The following is a 20097-nucleotide window of genomic DNA, read 5'->3' on the forward strand; positions in this document are numbered from 1 at the left end:
CGGGTTTGAGTCCTGGACCGAACATGAGTGTTCCTTTGTGAGTATCCCAACATCAATTTCATGTAATCATCGTTCATTCTTATCGTCGCGATGAGATCCGAAGTGGCGGACAAGGGACGCAAAATTAGAAAAATCAAATACGACCTTTTTCAGTTGCTCATACGTCAACTAGGACCGAACGGCTGAATGGGATTGTCCAACTTGACCGGAGGTATATCTTTAGTTTCCCTCGATATAATATCAATTTTTGGGCAGTTTCGGGCGGAATTTCTGTCACAACATGAAATGCGTGTGCAGAACTTTTAAATCCCTTTGAAATGATAACAGCTGGAGACCATCTGACACTATCCTCCGTGCGTCACGTCCTATCATTTAAAGGGATACCAGTAGGTCAGTGGATGAAATTGTTGTGAATGGGGCAAGTGTGAGAGTCGCTGTACTTTCATTATTCTGTAATTTAATCACTTAAGGCGTTAACACTCGTTTGACAATTCAACTGTTAATGGGACAGTCCAACATCCTGTGACTAGACGGCAAATGTTTTCCCAAATGACGTCACGAATGAACTGTCTGCGCTGTCTGGTGATCCGCTGGTTGGTGTGTGATGGAGTGGAGGGCAAGATGGCGACGGAGATGTGGTCGTGTGCGTGTTGTCTTAGGTTTAAGTTTAATCCAGAAGAAATTGAACAAAGGTATAAGAGTAAACAAATTGACAGAATGATAGAAAAGGACAAGCATGCTTTTAGGAGACAAGTGAAATTGTTATTGCTTGGTGCAGGTGAGAGTGGAAAATCAACATTTTTGAAGCAAATGAGGATTATTCATGGTCTGAGGTTTGAACCTGAAGTTGTGAGAGAATATCAATGTACCGTATATCAGAATATAGTGAAAGGAATGAAAGTGTTAGTGGATGCAAGAGACAAGCTTCGGATACCGTGGGGTGATTCTAGGAATGATATGTGTGGTAAACATATATTACAGTTTGGAAACAACACGTTACTTGATGCCAAAGTCTTCATGGAGTACGCCCCTTCACTAAAGAAGTTATGGCAAGATCCCGGCATAAAACGAGCTTTCGATAGGAGAAGAGAATTCCAGTTGGTAAGCTGTAATTTTTACAATTAATTAATTTTATTCCACAAAATAGTATATATACATAAAGCTAGGACTTGACACATTGCACTTGTTCATAATCGAACGTCTACCAAAATATTTGGTGTTGAATCAGGAGTCGAGATGATATACCTGCTGGACGGTACATTCCATCCACTTTTTTAGTGTATATCTGTAGCAAATTGATTTTTTTGTGTACACTCCTGTTTACATAAAGTGGCTCACTTAGTAGGGTTGAGCAGTTTAATATCTACCCCTTTATTTGAACATGAGTGTACAAGGCTAATCAACACGTATTTAGTAGTTATGAGAAAAGAACAAGATGAATTATGATCTAGTGTCAAATATTACGTTATAATTATGATCGGTAAGGGTTCAGATTGTTTTATGATTTTTTTCAATTTCTCCTAACAGAAAGACTAATTATCGTAGAATTTTGGCAATCATTGTCACACGAAATTTCAACCTTCCTTAAAGTAATGAACACTGGCTTTCGAAAAAAAGTTATTTATGTTGAAAAAAAAACTTAAAAATTATGCAAGCATGCACACTCCCCATGGGCAATGTATTTTCCGTTGGCAAGCGACTGTAAGTATCATAGACGTATGGGAAAAAATGTTGATGTAAATCAGTAGAATACATTTAAGGATTTTATTTTATTGCTAAGAGAACGAAACCTGGCCTGCCTAACCTAAATATGAAAGCACATATTGAACAAAATCTTAAGTAATTGCTAAAACTCCGCAGTTCTTAACACAAATATTTCGTAACAAAACCTTAAGTTGGTGGTGATTGACTGTACACCCTTAAAAAATTACATCCTTGTTTCACATCTAAAAAAAACTACTGTAAAGAAATATGTACCACCAAAATGTGCATTGAAGAATTCACAAATTTCAAAAACATCAGAACAATGTGACCACTACACACACATCTCAATGAACACCCCAAGGTACTAATTTGCTATACATCAGACAGATTTCTTCATTTTTACACAAGAAACTACTTACGGTAATAATTTCCCATTTTTTGATAAGTCAGTGCATGTGCATACATGATTTTCAAGTTGCAGGAAGCCATGTTTGTGCACAAATAGCTTATACAAGTTGGGTTTAGGGCTCTTAGTATTCAAATAACACATCTAAATGCTTTCAACATCTCATGATGTTGGTGCTGATCTGAAGCACGACACCCCTTTGATCGTTTCCACTAGGGTATTCTGCAGTGCTTTCTCTTTCTTCTATGAACGAAAAATGCCTTGTTGATGTGAAGTGCAGATGCTTGCATAAGGTACTCTCCAAGTCTCCCCCCCCCTCCCCCCGATAAATCACACTTTTTGGAACTCCAAGCAGTGGTGGCAATTACTGTCACCAAGGTTCAGATTTACTGTACCGTAACAATAATTTCTACAATTCTGCACTACTTCATGATAATTTTTTTTTCAAAAAATCATTAAACATTCGGAACCGTTACTGGGAAATATTTATTTAATCAACCAACCAACCAGGCATAGCCACTACACATTCATAAGGGTTCACAAGTACTTTTAATTACTTTGTATTGCAGGTGAACTTGCATATGGGTTGGCCATTCCACGTGAAATCACCCGATTCAAAGACAAAACGTTGCTTCATAGTCATGGATTTGCTTGATTTTTTTTACTGATAGATACTTGGTCCAATATGACAAATATATAATATTAGACTTGTCCAACAGATATGTCGAAAGTTATAAATTTTTGAAAATTTAAAGATTGAATTGAATAAATGAATGCACCATGTGACACAAAACATGTCATATCTCGGAAACTATGTGGAGTATTGTGTTGATTTAGGTTTTGTTGGAGATGAGAAAGACAGTCCTAACAGAAAATGACTATATTATCGCTCTTACCTATTCAGAAAGTAGAAAAATCTTTAAATAAAGTAATATTTTGTGATGAAAAAGACTCTCCACTTCGGGTAATTGTTTGATAGGGCGTCCCAAGTTTTACCACAATGAAAATTGTTACACAGCATAATCAATACATGTTCAACATAATATTAAAAAAACAGAAAGGTAATATTGTTCATATTAGAAATATCACATTTTTCAGTATGCAATGTATCAACCATTGTTTGCATTGGTATACAGTTATATTTTTGACAAATGACTCTAAAACACTCACAGATCACCACTAATATCTGTACACAATATTGTTAGAAATGTTGAATGCATGGGAGGAGCATTTCTATGATGTTTGTCCCCTTTTAGCTCTCAGAAATTGCACTAAGACCACAGTTTTTGTCCAGAATGCATATGGGTCAGTCCACAGGGAATGGTCCAGCACTGGTTGCTCGACCATTTTTAAAATTTTCAATATTTTTTTGTTTTAACACCTATGCAGGGGTAGTTCAAAGCAGGCATTATTTTTCTAAAACTTTACTTTGTTTAAAAATGGTGGCGATTTTTTGTTTCATGACTTTGCAATAATTATGATAACCCAGCTAAGAAAAATGACAGAAGCTGTGACAAACAACATTGTTTTCAGTACATTTCAAGCTTTATTTTATGTTCTGTGCCTTTTTCCACAATCTCTAATGAAAATGGCTAAAATTTAAGGCCAAAATTGATGTTCAATTTTGAACAAATATCGAAGTGTAGGATTTTTTAGTAGAGAAGTAATATAATATCAGAGCTATAATTTTTTAGAGGAAACATACATATCCAAAGTTTTGGCAGAAAATATTTGACCTCTGGTACTGGTTTCCTCTTTTAGTTATGGGTCATTCCATGTCAAATCATCCAGAATTTTGTGAAAATGTCACCCACCATCCCCGATTTTGATGAAATTCGGTATGCTTATAGAACTTTTGATGCTAATTACAAAAATGACAACTTTTTAAAAATTGGTCAAGGGGTTCAGAAGTTACGCGCTTTTTAAGATCTCCGTGTACGCCACATGCGGCTCCACTTTGAATGACACGCATTAGGTTATAAACGATCGTATCTTCCCTCGGGTTTGCCGTAGAAACTTCAAGTTTGTTTTCTTTTGTTCAGAATAGTATAAGCTTTCATTCAAATAATGATTCAGATGAATGCATCAGTAAACATGTATTTTTATATATAGTTTTATGTATTTTTTTAGAAAAATAAATGACTAACTTCTAAAGCGAATTTCATACAATGCCCCCCCTTCAATTTTCCCCCAATTTTATATGTAGGTAGCTCAGAGTGTGTACTAGTGCCTGATGAAAAAATTGGGATGGGCGGTTCAGAGGCAGGGTGATAAAAAAATCATTTGCATAAAATGACATTAAAAGTAAATCTTATTAAAAATGCTTATGTATTTAGCACAAAGCCTGAAGTACAATATGTATCAAGTTACAATATTCAAAATTTATGTTCACTAAGCATAGGCGTAACCTGGCGGGGGCAAAGGGAAGCTCTTTCCCTCTCCCAAATTTATAGATTAATTTAAAATTTGCAAGTAATAATTACAGTGGAACCCCGATTTAAGTTCCCCGTTTTTACATTTTCCTTCATTTTGCATTCAATCTTGATGGTATGGTTAGAAATTTTCCAAGATTTTACATTTTCCCGCGTATTAAGTTTTTTCAACCTGGTGTCCTGGATATGAGGTTCCACTGTATATAAGTTAGTTTCAACAGTCTTCATTTTTTAAAATTTTATATATTATATAATTATATATATAATTATTATTTACATTCCCAAGTTTAGCAAATTTATCTTCGAGAACATTCTTTTTGTGCATTTTATCTCAATATGGAAGTTCTCTTTTGGCTACTCTTCATGGGCATACATAATATGAAGTAAGAATTAATACTACACATTTGTGCTGATTGAAGTTTTTTCAAATGGAGCTTTTTCGCCACATATCACAGAATATATCTTTCTGACGGGATGGTTGGAACAGTAAAAATACTTGTAAAGGCATCTATAGTATAAAGTAACAAGTACGGCAATTATGTAGAAATAGTATTCAAGGCATAAATTTCTTAGTAATAATCTAGGGTGAAATGACAACAAAGCACAGTACAATGTGTCAGCGATTGCAAAGTACTACAACAGTACCAGGAAGTATGCACTATTTTGAACTTACAGGTTCCGTAAGTCAGTTATTGTTACTGGTACTTTGAAAGTAACTGAGTTTCTTTTACAGTTACTGTAACAGTAACGTACTGTTAATGATTGATTTGTGTAAATGTTACACAAAATCAATGATCATAAAGAGTTCCGTGTTTTACTTATGTTTCTAGTACATAATATGTATTCATATATTTACATTATTGCTGCTAATAAATGATGGAAAACACAGTCAGCTTTGCTTGAATGATTATAATTAAAAATCATTTGTATGCTGACCACACTATTTTGAATATGGTGTCATTGATTCTATTTGCACCTATTTCTTTCTCCTCCATTCCAAGATCAACAATATCCAAAGATCCATTCCCTCGACAATGACTTTTTCCTAGCTGGACAACAACATTACAAACGAACACAGCAGTCTACCAAAAACAATGGAGTTTTCACATACAATTAGAAATGAATTACAGTAAAGCGTGGATGTTTTAAATTTAGCATGCAACAAAGCATAGCTTCCTTGCCAGCAATTCCAAGAAAATCCTTTCACGTAGCATCTGGAGACGGTACATATTTTATTTTTATAGTCTGGAACAGAATTGTCCAATTTAGCTATTTTCCTACTGCAAAAAGTAACTCTGTTACCGTTGTTAACGCTACAGGTACTTACTTTTACAAGTAGCTAGTTACAGTTAGAATTCCTAAATAAAAAGTAACTGTACTTGTAACTTTGTAACAATTAATTCGAAACACTAGATGTTTAACAGTCAGAGCAAAAATAGTAAGTGCCGATGTAATATGTTTTGTATAACTGTATGGTGAAGAAGTGGCTTTCCGAATTCCAACAGTAAACAGTTATGTAGTAGCATGTATGAGCGTGACTCAAACTTGTTTGTAGGCTTGCTTCAAAAATCCACGTGAAAATGGCGATGCAGTTATTAAATTCTTGCATCCACTTGGTCCATCAACTTCCCACTACTGGCCAAAAAGTATGCTGTGTCCAGTGGGCATTAACAACACAAATGGATGGACATATGTACTTAGTGATAAGTCAAATACTTTAGTGTGTTTGAAATGGTCAAAATAACCATCTAAAATGTGAACGGCACAATTTATAGTACATGAAATTTTGGCAATGCATAGAGAACAATTTTTAGGTACTATCTTAATGGGTCACTTGGAAACTATCTTCGGGTTGAGATAATCACAAAGTTTTCCATCGCATAAAAATAGTGTCCAGGATTATTTGATAAATACATGTGAAAAATCACAATTATTACTCTTTATTCGTTTGTTCCTCAAGTGCCAGGAGGATCACAAAATATATTTAAATTATAAATTTTGGAGGGGGCAAGTGCTTCCCTTTGCCCCCGCCAAGTTAAGCCTATGCTTACATTCACACATAGTGAACATAAATTTTGAATATTGTAACTTGATACATATTGTACTTCAGGCTTTGTGCTAAATACATAAGCATTTTTAATAAGATTTACTTTTAATGTCATTTTATGCAAATGATTTTTTTATCACCCTGTCTCTGAACCGCCCATCCCAATTTTTTCATCAGGCACTAGTACACACTCTGAGCTACCTACATATAAAATTGGGGGAAAATTGAAGGGGGGGCATTGTATGAAATTCGCTCTTGAAGTTAGTCATTTATTTTTCTATAAAAATACATGTTTACTGATGCATTCCTCTGAATCATTATTTGAATGAAAGCTTATACTATTCTGAACAAAAGAAAACAAACTTGAAGTTTCTACGGCAAACCCGAGGAAAGATACGATCGTTTATAACCTAATGCGTGTCATTCAAAGTGGAGCCACATGTGGCGTACACGGAGATCTTAAAAAGCGCGTAACTTCTGAACCCTTTGACCAATTTTAAAAATGTTGTCATTTTTGTAATCAGCATCAAAAGTTCTATAAGCATACCGAATTTCATCAAAATCGGGGATTGTGGGTGACATGGCCTGGATGAATTGACGTGGAATGACCCTTATAGCTCTTTGATTATTTTTTTTATAAATTGAACCCTTATCTATCTAATGGAGGACCTAATAGAAATTTGATATTTACAGCATAAAGTACACTCTGAGAAGTACCTGTAAAAAGAATTCGAGATTGATATTTGTGAGTGTCCATTAATCAATTTCATCATATAATCACTGATCCCCATCTTCACAAATTAGCCATAAGTGGCACAAGAAGCAAAGTAAAATAAAGCAAATCAATCAAACATTTCCCACCTTGTATAGCTCTTTTCAGTTCTTACGGCGGGTACTCTAGAAGCGGGCAGGGGAAGTGGAGAGCGGGGAACATGCTGCTGACCAACCAGAGAACAGACCACCTAGCGGTGGAGTCGAGAGGTCCCTGGAAGGAAGCTGCAGCGCTAAGCTTGATCTGCACATTGCTGTGTTGCCAATTCGTCGTGCTGCTGATGGTGTTTTGCCCCAGTGTCGATTCCTGTTTTTTATGAGCGGAATGTAGGAATAACATGCGTGGGAGTAATTGTTGTCGTGGTCGTGTATTGCCTAACTGCATTGTTTCGTCGATAAACATGTATGTGGCAAGTACTGTGACGTTAATTTGTACTCTCGTTGTTCCATTGGGAGCTTTGTGTTTATCAGTGGCGAAGTAAGTATTGTAAGATGGTGAACAGGAAGAAGGTAGTTTGTAGCCAAGGCAGGAAAATAATCAGTAGGGTTCATGAATATTTTGAAAAGGAAGCAGAAAACAGTGGTCCCTTGGTAAGTGTGCACAAAGTGCAACAGAGAGTGTCAGAAGCTTGTGGAGTGATGCGAACTGTGCAGCGTATTGTTCGGGAAGGCAAAGACAGTCTTGAGGCATCGGGTTTCACGTCATTTGAATCACCGTGCAAACGAATCAAAAGAAACAGTATCACAAAGGCAATCGACGGTTGCGATAAAGATATAATAAGAAGAATTATCCTCGGGTATTATGTAAAGGATGAATATCCAACACTGAACAAGTTACACGTTGATTTGCAAACACAAATAAGCTTGCAGTGGGGAGTTTCGTCGTTGTGGAGGATACTGAAGTCTATGGGGTTCAAGTACAAAAAGAGCAACGACAGTAAACAATATCTGATGGAGAGAGCCGATACCATATGCCTGACATGTATCTGTTTTTGTAAACCAATTGTTTTTCGGTCTCTTGTCAATGAACCTTTTTATACACTTGATATCATACACTTATGGGTATTCTACTGACCACAAGATGGGGGTAATATGCATACTCAGGGCATACGCGAATAATGGGAGGTCTGTATTTCATGGTTCTTTCGATTTCAACTCACCTTTCCCGCTACTCTGGCAACGCTGCAGTCTCTCTCTCTAACCGGCCTGTCTCGTTGTGCTGGATAGGTAGTTTCCCCGCTCCCCACTTCCCCTGCCAGCTTCTAGAGCGCTCGTCGTAAGAACTGGAAAGAGCAATAGTAATGTATTGCAACATTCAATTTGTATAGCTTTATACCCTGTCCCATCTATCTCTGGAGCAGGCAAACGATAACAAGTCTCTGCGCAAGTAGTGATGCAATGAACAAGTTAGGGGGGACCTGGATTGCGTGGGGGTAAGCAACTGCAGTTACCAGCCTTCACAGCAGCGTGTACTGCTTCGCTATGTGCAGCATTTTACATTTCTGTTAACATATTCTGGTATGAAATATTTGTCGAACAGTTTGATTCTACTCTTCCTGGAGGGTGTAATAGGTAATGCTGTTATCAGTTTTCAGGGTTGCATTCCCTGAGGAGGCACATACTTTAGGTGTATCCAAGAATCACACTATATCCAGGGGGGGTTACAAAATATGTTATAACCCTTGTTGTTTTTTTATGGCAGTGAACAATGTTACTCCATACAGGCACCTTATTATAGGTGAGGACTAATAACATTTTATTTTAACAAGAGAAATGCCTATGATGTCAGAGGTCCCGGGTTTGAATCTCGGCATGGGTATTCTTTGTAAGTATCTTCTTCATATCATCACTCATTCTCATCTTTGCGATTAGCCAAATGTGGCAGAAAAGAGAAGTAAATTAAATCAATCAATCACACAAAAATGCATGTGTGTGTGTGTGTGTGTGTGTGTATACACTTGGATGCAGGAGCCCCCCCCCAAATTTTCAGTTTACATAAATCAGGTTTTTGGTTTCTTGTGTGTGTGAAATAAAGTAATGTGACGAAAATTTAAGGAGAGAAATAATTATCGAGGCAAGACTGAGATTGTTCTATAACCCTGGTATAGAAGCTCAGAGCTGAATATTATGTTACCTTTTTGCACACATAGTAGAGTGGTATGAAAAGATTTCAGTGAAACCAGGGCTTTCTCATTGCTCAGTGTAGATCCACCACTGGCATGGAAACAGTGAATCGCAGGGAAGCCTGTAGTTTAAATATTTTCCAAGGTTTCAGAAATCTCTGTGCTACCATAGGTGGAGTAATAACATGGTATGTTAGAGACACAGGTTTAAGTTCCAGTCGAGCTTGCTGATTTTTCTATAGGCCAGTCCAACTCTTCACGCGATGTTGCAAGGGGTAGTTTCACTAGAACTTTTTGTCCAGCTCTCAAGATTTTTTGTGAAAAGTAGAGAAATTTGCATCAACATTCTGTGAGAATTTTATCGTGTTTCTTTCCTTTAGCACATATATACTGATTTTTCTTCTTTCTTTTGCCTTACAGAGTGACTCTGTGCAGTATTTTCTAGACAGCCTAGACAGGATAGCGAGGGTTGTAAGTATATTTGTTTTCTTTGTAACATCTTGTTGTAAAGTATCGATCATTTAGACATTTAATTCAGATTTTTGTGTAAGTTTTCATCACTTCTGGGATGTGACAGAAGAGAGAGTAAATTAATTTAGTGACAAGTAATGTGAATTTTGTAAAAATTTAGCAAATAACCTATCATTTTGATGAGAATTTCTCATATCGAACAGGTGAGAAAATTTCATAATTTATTGCCAGGCTATATTCAAGCTTCATTTCCCATTCTGTTTATAAGGCTTTTTTTTTATTCTGAAGGCTAAATATTTTAAGATGGCTCGACTAATGAAAGAAGGTCAGAATATTTAGGAACTCATTCATTACTACAGGGGAAGTTTAATTAGTAGAATAGGCAATATGTTCATTCTGTACATGTTGAGAGTTTAATCATTCTTGTGCATGGATGGCTGATAGTACATGCTCATAGGGTTTTAGCCATGGGAGAGAACTGTATTCAAGAAATAAAACAATATGATATGGAAGGTGAAGGAAGAATTAACATTGGTATCAACAACACACAAGTTGATGCCATAACACAGTGCCCCAAATTGGGTAACCTGTATGAATTAGCTACTTTAGGGCTGCATTTTTTTATTCATTCAAAACAAAAACTAGTGTATCACAGAAGTTATAGGCAGAAGATACTAATAATAGTTTAGAAAGAATTTTTTTTATGAAAAGCAAAATTTCCCTTTCATCCAATCAATAAATAAGATTATTCCAGCTTTAACATTTCATGTTGTCATTGTTCCTCTTTTATCATTTAAGATTCAGTGTACTCCCTCATATGAGATGGAGTGGGGAAATTGCAATTAGAAATTTGTTTTTACCTGCATGTTAAAATTGATTATTTCAAATCCTACAAGTTGGTCTCTCTAATTGTGAAAAAGCCCATGAAGGGAAACTTTTCAGTTGTTAACGATGAAACATCATGCTTTTAATTATTGTATATCCAATGCCACAAGCATAATTGCATCTTACTTTAACTTAGTAGTGATGAATTGTAAGAATATGGACATTCATGTTAATATATTGTTGCAGGAGTACATTCCTACAAACCAAGACATTCTTCATGCGAGAAAGGCCACGAAAGGAATATCTGAGTTTGTGATTCCCATCAACAATATCCCTTTTCACTTTGTGGATGTGGGAGGCCAGAGGTCACAGAGGCAGAAATGGTTCCAGTGTTTTGACTGTGTAACGTCCATCTTGTTTCTAGTGTCCTCCTCAGAGTTCGACCAGGTCCTCCTGGAAGACAGGTAGGTGGTTTTTATTAGTAGATGTGGTGAGCTTGTTACCTGACAAGAAAGCAAAAGGCATTCTGTGAAGTAACAGACCTTTAACCTTTAGGAGACCAAGCCCATTTCACTAGGTAAGCCCCTTGGGACCAGGCCAATTTTTAGCAAAATGCAGAGTTTCATTTAGATGACTGTAGATCGGAGGCTAATTGCCCTACAGAGATGAATAATATACTGTTGTACGCGGAATGAACTATAGAATCGGACTATATAAAATTTATGCACATTGAGCATATCCATGGAGGGGAGGGGGCAAAACTCAGAAAATTCCAACATTTCTGAAAAATGGGGTTTCCCCCTCCCCCCAGACAACAAAGTACTGGACATTGTCAAAATGCACATGAAAATGATCGCAAGTATGTTTGGAACAAGAAAATAATTGAACTATTATCATATGAACAGAAGAACACGACCTGTACTCCCGAAACGAAATGTCTGTGCCCCACTGACTCAAGCCTCGAATTTCAACGAAATGCGTAGTCACCTTGAAACGACTGTAGATCGTAGGCTAATTGCCCTAAAGAGATGAATGATATACCATAGAATCGGACTATATAAAATTTATACACATTGAGCATATCCATGGAGGGGAGGGAGAAGAACCCAGAAATTTCCAAAATTTCTTAAAAAAAAGGGGGTTGGCCCCCTGCCCCCAGACAACAAAGTACAGTCCGGCCAAGGGAAACGAAACCAGCTGGAAAGTACGATTACAAATGCGAGAGGGGAAGCAGGTAGAACATTCATCGAACCACCCTGTGGTATTTTGCTTGTATTGGTTCACTTGTGTTTATTACTGCTTGCTGTGTTGTGTTTGTGATGTCTCTTACAATTCGTTACAAACCGTTTCGAAGTGGAACAAAGGAAACTGTGTCGTTTTGGTCCCTGTTGCACATTCTACAAAATGCCCTCGATATAATACACAATGCCACAAACCATTCGGTTACTACATTTTCTTTATTATATTTATAATACTATTATTAGTGAATACTATCCTGATCACTGCTGTATACATTTGTGCTAATTATAATTTTTGCTAAGATCAATTTAATTGTATGATCCAAAGTAAAGTTACTGGTTTACAAACAAGTTTATCTACTAATGTGACGTGATGAATACTTTCCCGATATATTCTGTTTGCTTATGTAGTATAAGGATGGCTATTTTTTTCATTTATTTTTACATAATTCGTAAACATTTCTACGTATTTTGGCGGCAGTGTTACTACGTTTGAAACTTCATTGTTGCTTCCACAGCAGACTATCTTCACGGAACCCTCTTCCTGCCACCACCCCTATTTTGCCACTGAACACGACCAGTTGGCGCATGCGCACTTCCGTCCATGGTCTCAGCTAAGGCAGCCAGACAGTACCGGCCGGACATTGTCAAAATGCACATGGAAATGATCACAGTATGTTTGGAACAAGAAACTAATTGAACTATTATCATATGAACAATAGAACACAACCTGTACTTCCGAAATGAAATGTGTGCGTGCCACTGACTCAAGCCTCGAATTTCAAAGGAAGCTGCCATTTTCCTGCCTTTTTTATGGAACACTAAGACCTGCAAGAGTCCTTACGGTGCAATATGAGTGTTAACAATAATATACAAGAACAAAATCGCAATTGCAGCATATATTAGCGACGTTATGACGTCATAACTACGAACATGACCAACTATCTTTATAAAGATACTTGGGCAGTTGGGCTTACAGGCAACCAGTGCTCAAAAAATTTTCTTCCAAGCTAGGCGCGAGCTCTGAAAATCAGGCACCAGGAAACTACCTACTAGCAATTGTGCATACTACAGAGTGTTTCAAATGTCGCACAACCCAAACTTTGAAAATGTACATCATGAAAACCGTAAGAGGCATTTACACCAGGTTTTCTGCACTAAACTAATCATGTAATCTATCACTGGATTAATAAATTTATGTTAGCATGTATTCAAATAAAAGCAATTACATTATTTTAAAAAATATTGTTAATTTGCTGAAAACATCTGAGAATTGATTTTCAACAATATATACCAATGTTGAAATTTTCAGCGAAAAATGCAGGTTCGACCAGGACTCAAACACGGGTCTCTGATATACCATGCCATTGCTCTAAACACTGAGCCGGCCTGGCCTCGCCTGATTTTTCGCTGCGTGGAATCGTCTCTGCCAGTGCTACCGCAACGGGATCTGTTGCCTTTGAAACACAGTAGACTTCGACGTTGCCTGGTTCCTCCCAGTGTAGAGATGTTAATTATTGAAGATCAGGCACACAGGAAATGTACTACGTAGATATTTTCAGCGAAAAATGCATTAACATCTCTACGCTGGGAGGTACCAGGCAATGTCGAAGTCTACTGTGTTATTACTTTATCTAGATTTTCTGTATGGAGAAAACTGATAATTTTAAGCATTGAAAGAAATCTCAATGGATGAGACTTTATAATGCAGAAAACCCGGTGTAAATATCTCTTACGGTTTTCATGATATACATTTTCAAAGTTTGGGTTATGAAACTTTTGAAACACTCTGTATAAGAAGCTGAGCATCACGGTATTCAAAACACCGCTAAATCATTTGAGAAAGCAGGAACTGGGGGACAAAGAGTAAGAAATTGTTACCGACTCTCTGGAATGTTCACAACTCACCTGCCGAGTGGCTTTTCATTCGGTAATACATGGCCAGCACATTTTTTTTTATTGAATATAAGATTCCAAATACAGTGTTAGCCATTTTACATTGGAACGCATTAACAACAAAAAAAGATAGCATAAAATAACAAAAATAATAACATGAACTAAACTTACATGTGTTTAAGAGACTTACATATTTTTAGTCAACAGTCTTATAAAACATGCCAGATTATCAAAAATGTCTATTTGGCTTGTCAGATTATTATATTGGCTTGGGCAGTCTATGCAACAGTGAACGGTGGATGAGCATTCCATTGCTACTAGTATCTGGTTTTCTAGGCTGGAGTGCAATACACTCCTTTACAAGTAGCTTTCAAATTGTCCTTTCGATGCTGTGTCAACAAGGAAAAGGACTGTTACAAGAACAGTCGGAGCGAATTTACAATACTGGACCCCTCCCCGATTTTTGTAATATTTTGCATACTCACTAATTGAGGCCTCCTATTCACGAATTTGAAGTTAAAATTTGGGGGGTCACGTGTAGAAATTGCAAAATAAGCTAAATTGAGTGGTCTGCGATCGGAACAGAAACCCTGGATTTGTCCACGAAAACAATGGTTATTGCAATATTTTACGTTTTAGAATGAAATTTATATATTCCTGATATTACTATGACCCCAATTTTTAACTACGCTTCCCTAACCTAACCTGAATGGTTTGGGACTATCTGTGAATTGTTTGTGGGGCTACCCGTGCATGGTTCTATGACCCCAAATTTTAACTATGTTTGTCTAACTTAACCTTACCTTACCGAGAATAGTTCGTGGGGCTATCCATGAATAGTTTGTATGCCCAATTGCGATCACAGACCGATAAAAAAATGTTAGTTTCGTAGCACTGTAACGGCAAAATTTCCTCACTCAATTTAACTTATTTTGCAATTTCTACATGTGACCCCCAAATTTTAACTTCAAATTCGTGATTAGGAGGCCTCAATTAGTGAGTATGCGAAACATTACAGAAATCTGGGAGGAGTGTGGTATTGTAAATTCTTACCGAACAGTCATATGTTCACATGCATATACTACAGCATTTTGAAAATTTATAATCTAATCATGATAAGTAGAGCTCAGAAGTTGTTAGCATACTGTGATGCTAATAGTGATTTTGTATTTATTTGTTTCTTTATGTGTTACATGGTATGTGTTAATGTCATTTGGAGTTACATGTACGTTTGCATGTTTTCACTCAGATAACTTTCCGTTGAAGGACTGTTGCCTAGCAACCTAAACTCATAATCTTCTGAATGTTAGTCAGGGTGGTTCTACATTATTATGCAGTGTTAGTTGGACGTTACACATTGTCTAGTACTTTTAACTGTACTTGTAACAGTATGTTTGGAGAGAGTGTTTGTTCTCTAATCATCAGGTGAACAAATTGATTTTTGCTGGTGATGGGGATTGAACCTATGACAGACCTGTGGTTTTACTACAAATCTAGTGCACTAACCAACTACTCCATGGCACCTCTGGGTTGTTTAGCGCACTGGATTTGCAGTGAAATCACGTCTGCCATGGGTTCAGTCCCACCAATGACAAACATATTTTCTTTTCACCTGAAGATGAGAGAAGAGGAGGTTCTCTCAAAACATAGTGTCCAGTGGAAAATGTCCAATTAACAGTACGTGCTAACCTAAACTGTTACCTGAGACATAAAATTGATTTGAAGTTGGACAGAGTCTATTAGTGTGGGCTGTTTTCTCAGTTGTGTTCATTGTTTCACCTCAGTCTGGTGATTTCACATGCTCGGTGAATGCTTTTTTATAGGCTGCAGGTGTCATGTGTTGCTTGGTGCTTTGGCGAAACCCCCATCTGACATGTCACTTCAGTTTTAAATCCCCCATAACCAACAACAAAATAGGAAATCACACCCTTATTGTAGAATATAAAACCCATTTCCTAGAGCAAGGTAGATTTTTTTTAATAAAACTATTTCCAAGGGCATGCTTTTTTCCAGAAACTTGTCAAGTAGCACACTGAAATTGATCTTTCAGTAAACTTCTTGGTGCTAACATTACTTGGAAGACTGACACTTGTGAATATCTTACAGGAAAACCAACAGATTGGAAGAGTCCTGTAATATTTTCGACACCATTGTGAACAACTTAATCTTCGTCGGCGTCTCCATAATACTTTTCCTGAACAAGACTGATCTCCTTGTGAAAAAGGTGAACTCCAAAGACACGAACATAAAGTGGTACTTCCCAAACTTCAACGGCAACCCTCACGACCTGGCCGAAGTCCAGAAGTTCATTCTCAACATGTTTGTTCAGATGAAGCGAGATAAACGGAAACCCCTGTTCCATCACTACACCACCGCCGTCGATACGGAGAACATTAAGGTTGTTTTCAATGCTGTCAAAGATACAATCTTGCACAAGAATCTTGAAGATCTAATGTTGCAGTGAGTGCTTTGTGTCGACGAAATGTTGCAACACTACAGTCACAAAGGTTGTAATGTTTCTAAGCCTTGTCGTTCATCAGAAACACAGCTCTCAGGAAGAATAAAATGTGTTATTTTGTTTGTATTGCTATATGAAGAAACTAGTGCCTTTATATCAGGTTTTTATGATATTATCACAAGCAGCGCGTGATATTTTTTCTTGCATGAAGAGCAGCATATTTTTTCTGAATCATATTTCTTGTATTTTATAGTGGGACTGTATGTAGGTATAATGTTTATATGTAAGGAGATATGTACTATATATTTGTATGATAAAATTATTTGTGTATTGATTTTATATATCTGTTTTATGCATGAATTTCATCAACCATTTGTACTTGTCTTCCATAATATTGTAGTTATATATTGTTGAAGAGAATTGTGATATATATAAATATGAAAGAGAGAGAGATTTGTATATAATAAGGAATGAACACCATGTTATCTGTACAAGTTAAATACTTACTCGTTATTTTTTCATACTTTGGAATGTTGTATCAATTTGTTTCTGTGAAGACAGGGCTGAATATATGTGTATGAATGTGTTTCTTTGTATGCTTAGGTACATTTAGACAAGAAAACTTTGTCTGCAAATTAATATTTAATGTCCAGACTAATGTTTACTTAAATATGTTTGGTAGTGATATTTTTTAAGTAATTGTTAGTCTAAACCAAAGCTTTCAAACAAATTTCCTTTCTGTTACTTTCAATTAGAAGATAATTACTATTTTCTTTTCACGTATTCTGAGATTACTTATTGACGTAAATAGTTAATTTTATTGGTTTCTTTCAAGACATTTCTTCACTTACATGCTTTAACTTTCCTTTGAAATGTGTGAAATGTCAAATGTTCCTCTGCATATTGCTACTGGATGTTTGTGGCAAATAGTGGTTTCATATCTTATTGTTTTGTCATTTGTTTCCTTTAACAGAAAACTGTTAGGTATTCAGCTTTCAGTTTCACTTTGGCATAATAGTAATAACAATTATGAGCAGATATAACAGTTCCAAAGTTACTGCAGAAGTAATGTTATTCATTGAGATATAAGCATTTTATCAAAAAATTCAATATGAAAAAGTTACATATTTTGGTAGGTGTAGACTCATTGCTATCAGTTAGTTGTTTGTTCTCACATTGAAATGACTGTAATATACTAATCATATGTATGTCATTTACATTGCCCAAATCTAATTTTCATTGTTCATTTATGTACTGGATTGAAGTACAGTCACGGACACTTCTGGGTTGTAACAAACCCATTGACTTTGAATGGAATCATTACAATGCAGAAGTGTCCGTGACTGTACATTAAGGTCATTGTGTTTCTTCATGTTACATAGTGCATTGTTTTAACCAAAGAGGGCAGCAGCATTTGTGTCATAATTACAGATTTTAGTTTAACTTTTTTTGTATCAGTTGAAATGACTATACTTAACGAGTTAAGGAAACATTCCATCCATTATAAGCTCCCATCACTTAACAGGATAATATAAGTGCACTTATATATAAGCGCCTGTACATTGTTGTACAGTAAATCAAGGTTATTAAGTCTGTTTTATGAATTGCCATCCAAGGAAGTTGAATGCCATTACAAATACTCAATTTTTAATTATTTTTCTACAATTTATGTTTGTTCTTATATTCTCAACTTTTCTTTGTACACTAAAATTAGAGAATGCAGTGCATTAGGTTTTAACTAACTGTAACCCTGTAAACGTAAAGAATGTATAACTGCAACTTAATGTTTACTATGATAATTGTCATAAAATAATATATACGAGGAGGTATCAAAAAGTTTTGCCTGTTGAGGTATAATTTGTTTAATAATGGAAAGATTGAAACAATGGATATACATATAGTTTGCCTGTAGTGTCCTCTACTCAGAGTTACCCTTCCACACAGTTGCCATCACGTTCGATGTATTTGTGCCAGCGTTTTATCCAGCCCTCAAAACCAGTTTGGAAAAATTCCACAGAACACTCCCTGCGTCACCGTTTCAAAGCTGTTTTAACCTGTAGGTCATCGAATCTCATGCCACGAAGCACAGACTTAGCTCAGACTTTATGGTATCCCAAACTCTCAATCATTGCATGTGCTGACCCATAGGACATGTGCACTGCATCAGAAATTTCCTGGATGGTGATGCATCTATCTTCTCGAATGAGCTCATCATCCCTGTGGTGGTTGTCGACGGTCAACGACGTTGATGGCCTGCCACTCCTTGTCATGTCCACATTTTCGGTTTCTCCCACTTTGAACTTAACTACTTAAGTCTAAGCTAAGTCTGTGCTTCGTGGCATGAGATTCGAGGACCTACAGGAGGTTAAAACAGCTCGGAACAGTGGAGGCAGAGAGTGTTCTGTGGAATTTTTCCAAACTGGTTTTGAGGGCTGGATAAAATGCTCGCTCAAATGCATCGAACGTGATGGCAACTGTGTGGAAGGGTAACTTTAAGTAGAGGACACTACAGGCAAACTATATGTATGTCCATTGTTTCAATCTTGCCATTATTAAACAAATTATACCTCAGCAGGCAAAACTTTTTGATACCCCCTTTTATTTCATGCATTGTGTCACCATGGATGTCTGCAGGTTTTTTTCCAGGGAGGGACGAGGCATATTCCCCCATAATAGTGTTGCCCCCTCAAAAAAACACTTTTTCCCGCAACACCCTTCCAATAATTAACATAAATTTCTGTGACTGAAACGATATATGTGTGTAATTTGTAAGTTTATGTAACATACATTCCTTCCCTTCCGGATGCCCATGTGTGTCACTAAGATATAATTAAAATAACGCAAACACTTACCTGAAAGTTTCTCAAATATCGTCAAGGGATTGAAAAAGAAGCTGAAAGGACCTACTCATTGAAAAGTTAAATATATGTAGCCAGTGCCTTTATTCTAGGAAGAAAGGTCCCTGTACTCTTCAAGTTGGTTTGCTCTTCGTTCATCATAAGAACTACTCAAAACATTGTGGTATATTCATAATCATTCACCTCTAAAAAGGTGCCAGTGGGGCATACTTTTGCCCGGCAGGAAAAAAGACTGGATATGACAAGGAGCAGATGGAGGTGCATGCGTGATTTATTATGTGGTTTCCTTCCTCACGTCGCCCAGGAAGTGATATCACATATTGAGATATCTATTGGAATTTCCAGTTCCATCTTGTTCTTCCCCCCTCCACCGAATATTGGATGGTGGTTTGCATGTTAGCCAGCAAGGCTGTATTTTGCCACGACTGTCACTAATCTTTTCACATTCTTTATTTCACGTTTTTGGTCCATAATGTCATTTACTATTCCTAATTTCCTTTCTTCTTTCCTTACATGTCCCTTGTCACCTAATGTAGCATTTGTAGTTTGTTTACATTTGACCCATATAAATGTTGTTATAGCTATGTGCTATCCTATAAATACTGCTGCTCTATAAACTTATGTTTTTGAATTTAACTTTGCTGGATCAATCTGAGAAACACCATACTCCTAAGTGGAAGGGGCAGAGCTGAAAATTACAATGGGTGATGATCTTGACATGTCATCATCACTTGCTTGACAGTTCCACTTGCTCTGTTATTCGGCAGCTATGTTATTCTCCTATACCTTTTTAAAACCTTATCTTTGAAAGAGCATGTAACCTTCATGCATGTGTCTGTGTTGTTCAAGATTTGTTGTGAGGATAATT

General features: G+C 36.6%; 1 protein-coding gene across 1 annotated transcript; it reads left to right on the top strand.

Annotated features, from left to right (window-relative positions):
• The first annotated feature begins 594 nt into the window (after positions 1-594).
• cta (Guanine nucleotide-binding protein subunit alpha cta) lies at positions 595-17163 on the top strand. Its single transcript, XM_083135874.1, has 4 exons — positions 595-1101; positions 9904-9954; positions 11026-11243; positions 16020-17163. Exons 1-4 carry the CDS (start codon positions 622-624, stop codon positions 16375-16377), a joined length of 1107 nt encoding a protein of 368 aa, XP_082992000.1. The 5' UTR covers positions 595-621; the 3' UTR covers positions 16378-17163.
• Positions 17164-20097: the final 2934 nt, after the last annotated feature.

This window comes from Lepisma saccharinum, chromosome 14, assembly GCF_977018435.1.
Source record: "Lepisma saccharinum chromosome 14, izLepSacc3.1, whole genome shotgun sequence".
Taxonomy (NCBI): domain Eukaryota; kingdom Metazoa; phylum Arthropoda; class Insecta; order Zygentoma; family Lepismatidae; genus Lepisma; species Lepisma saccharinum.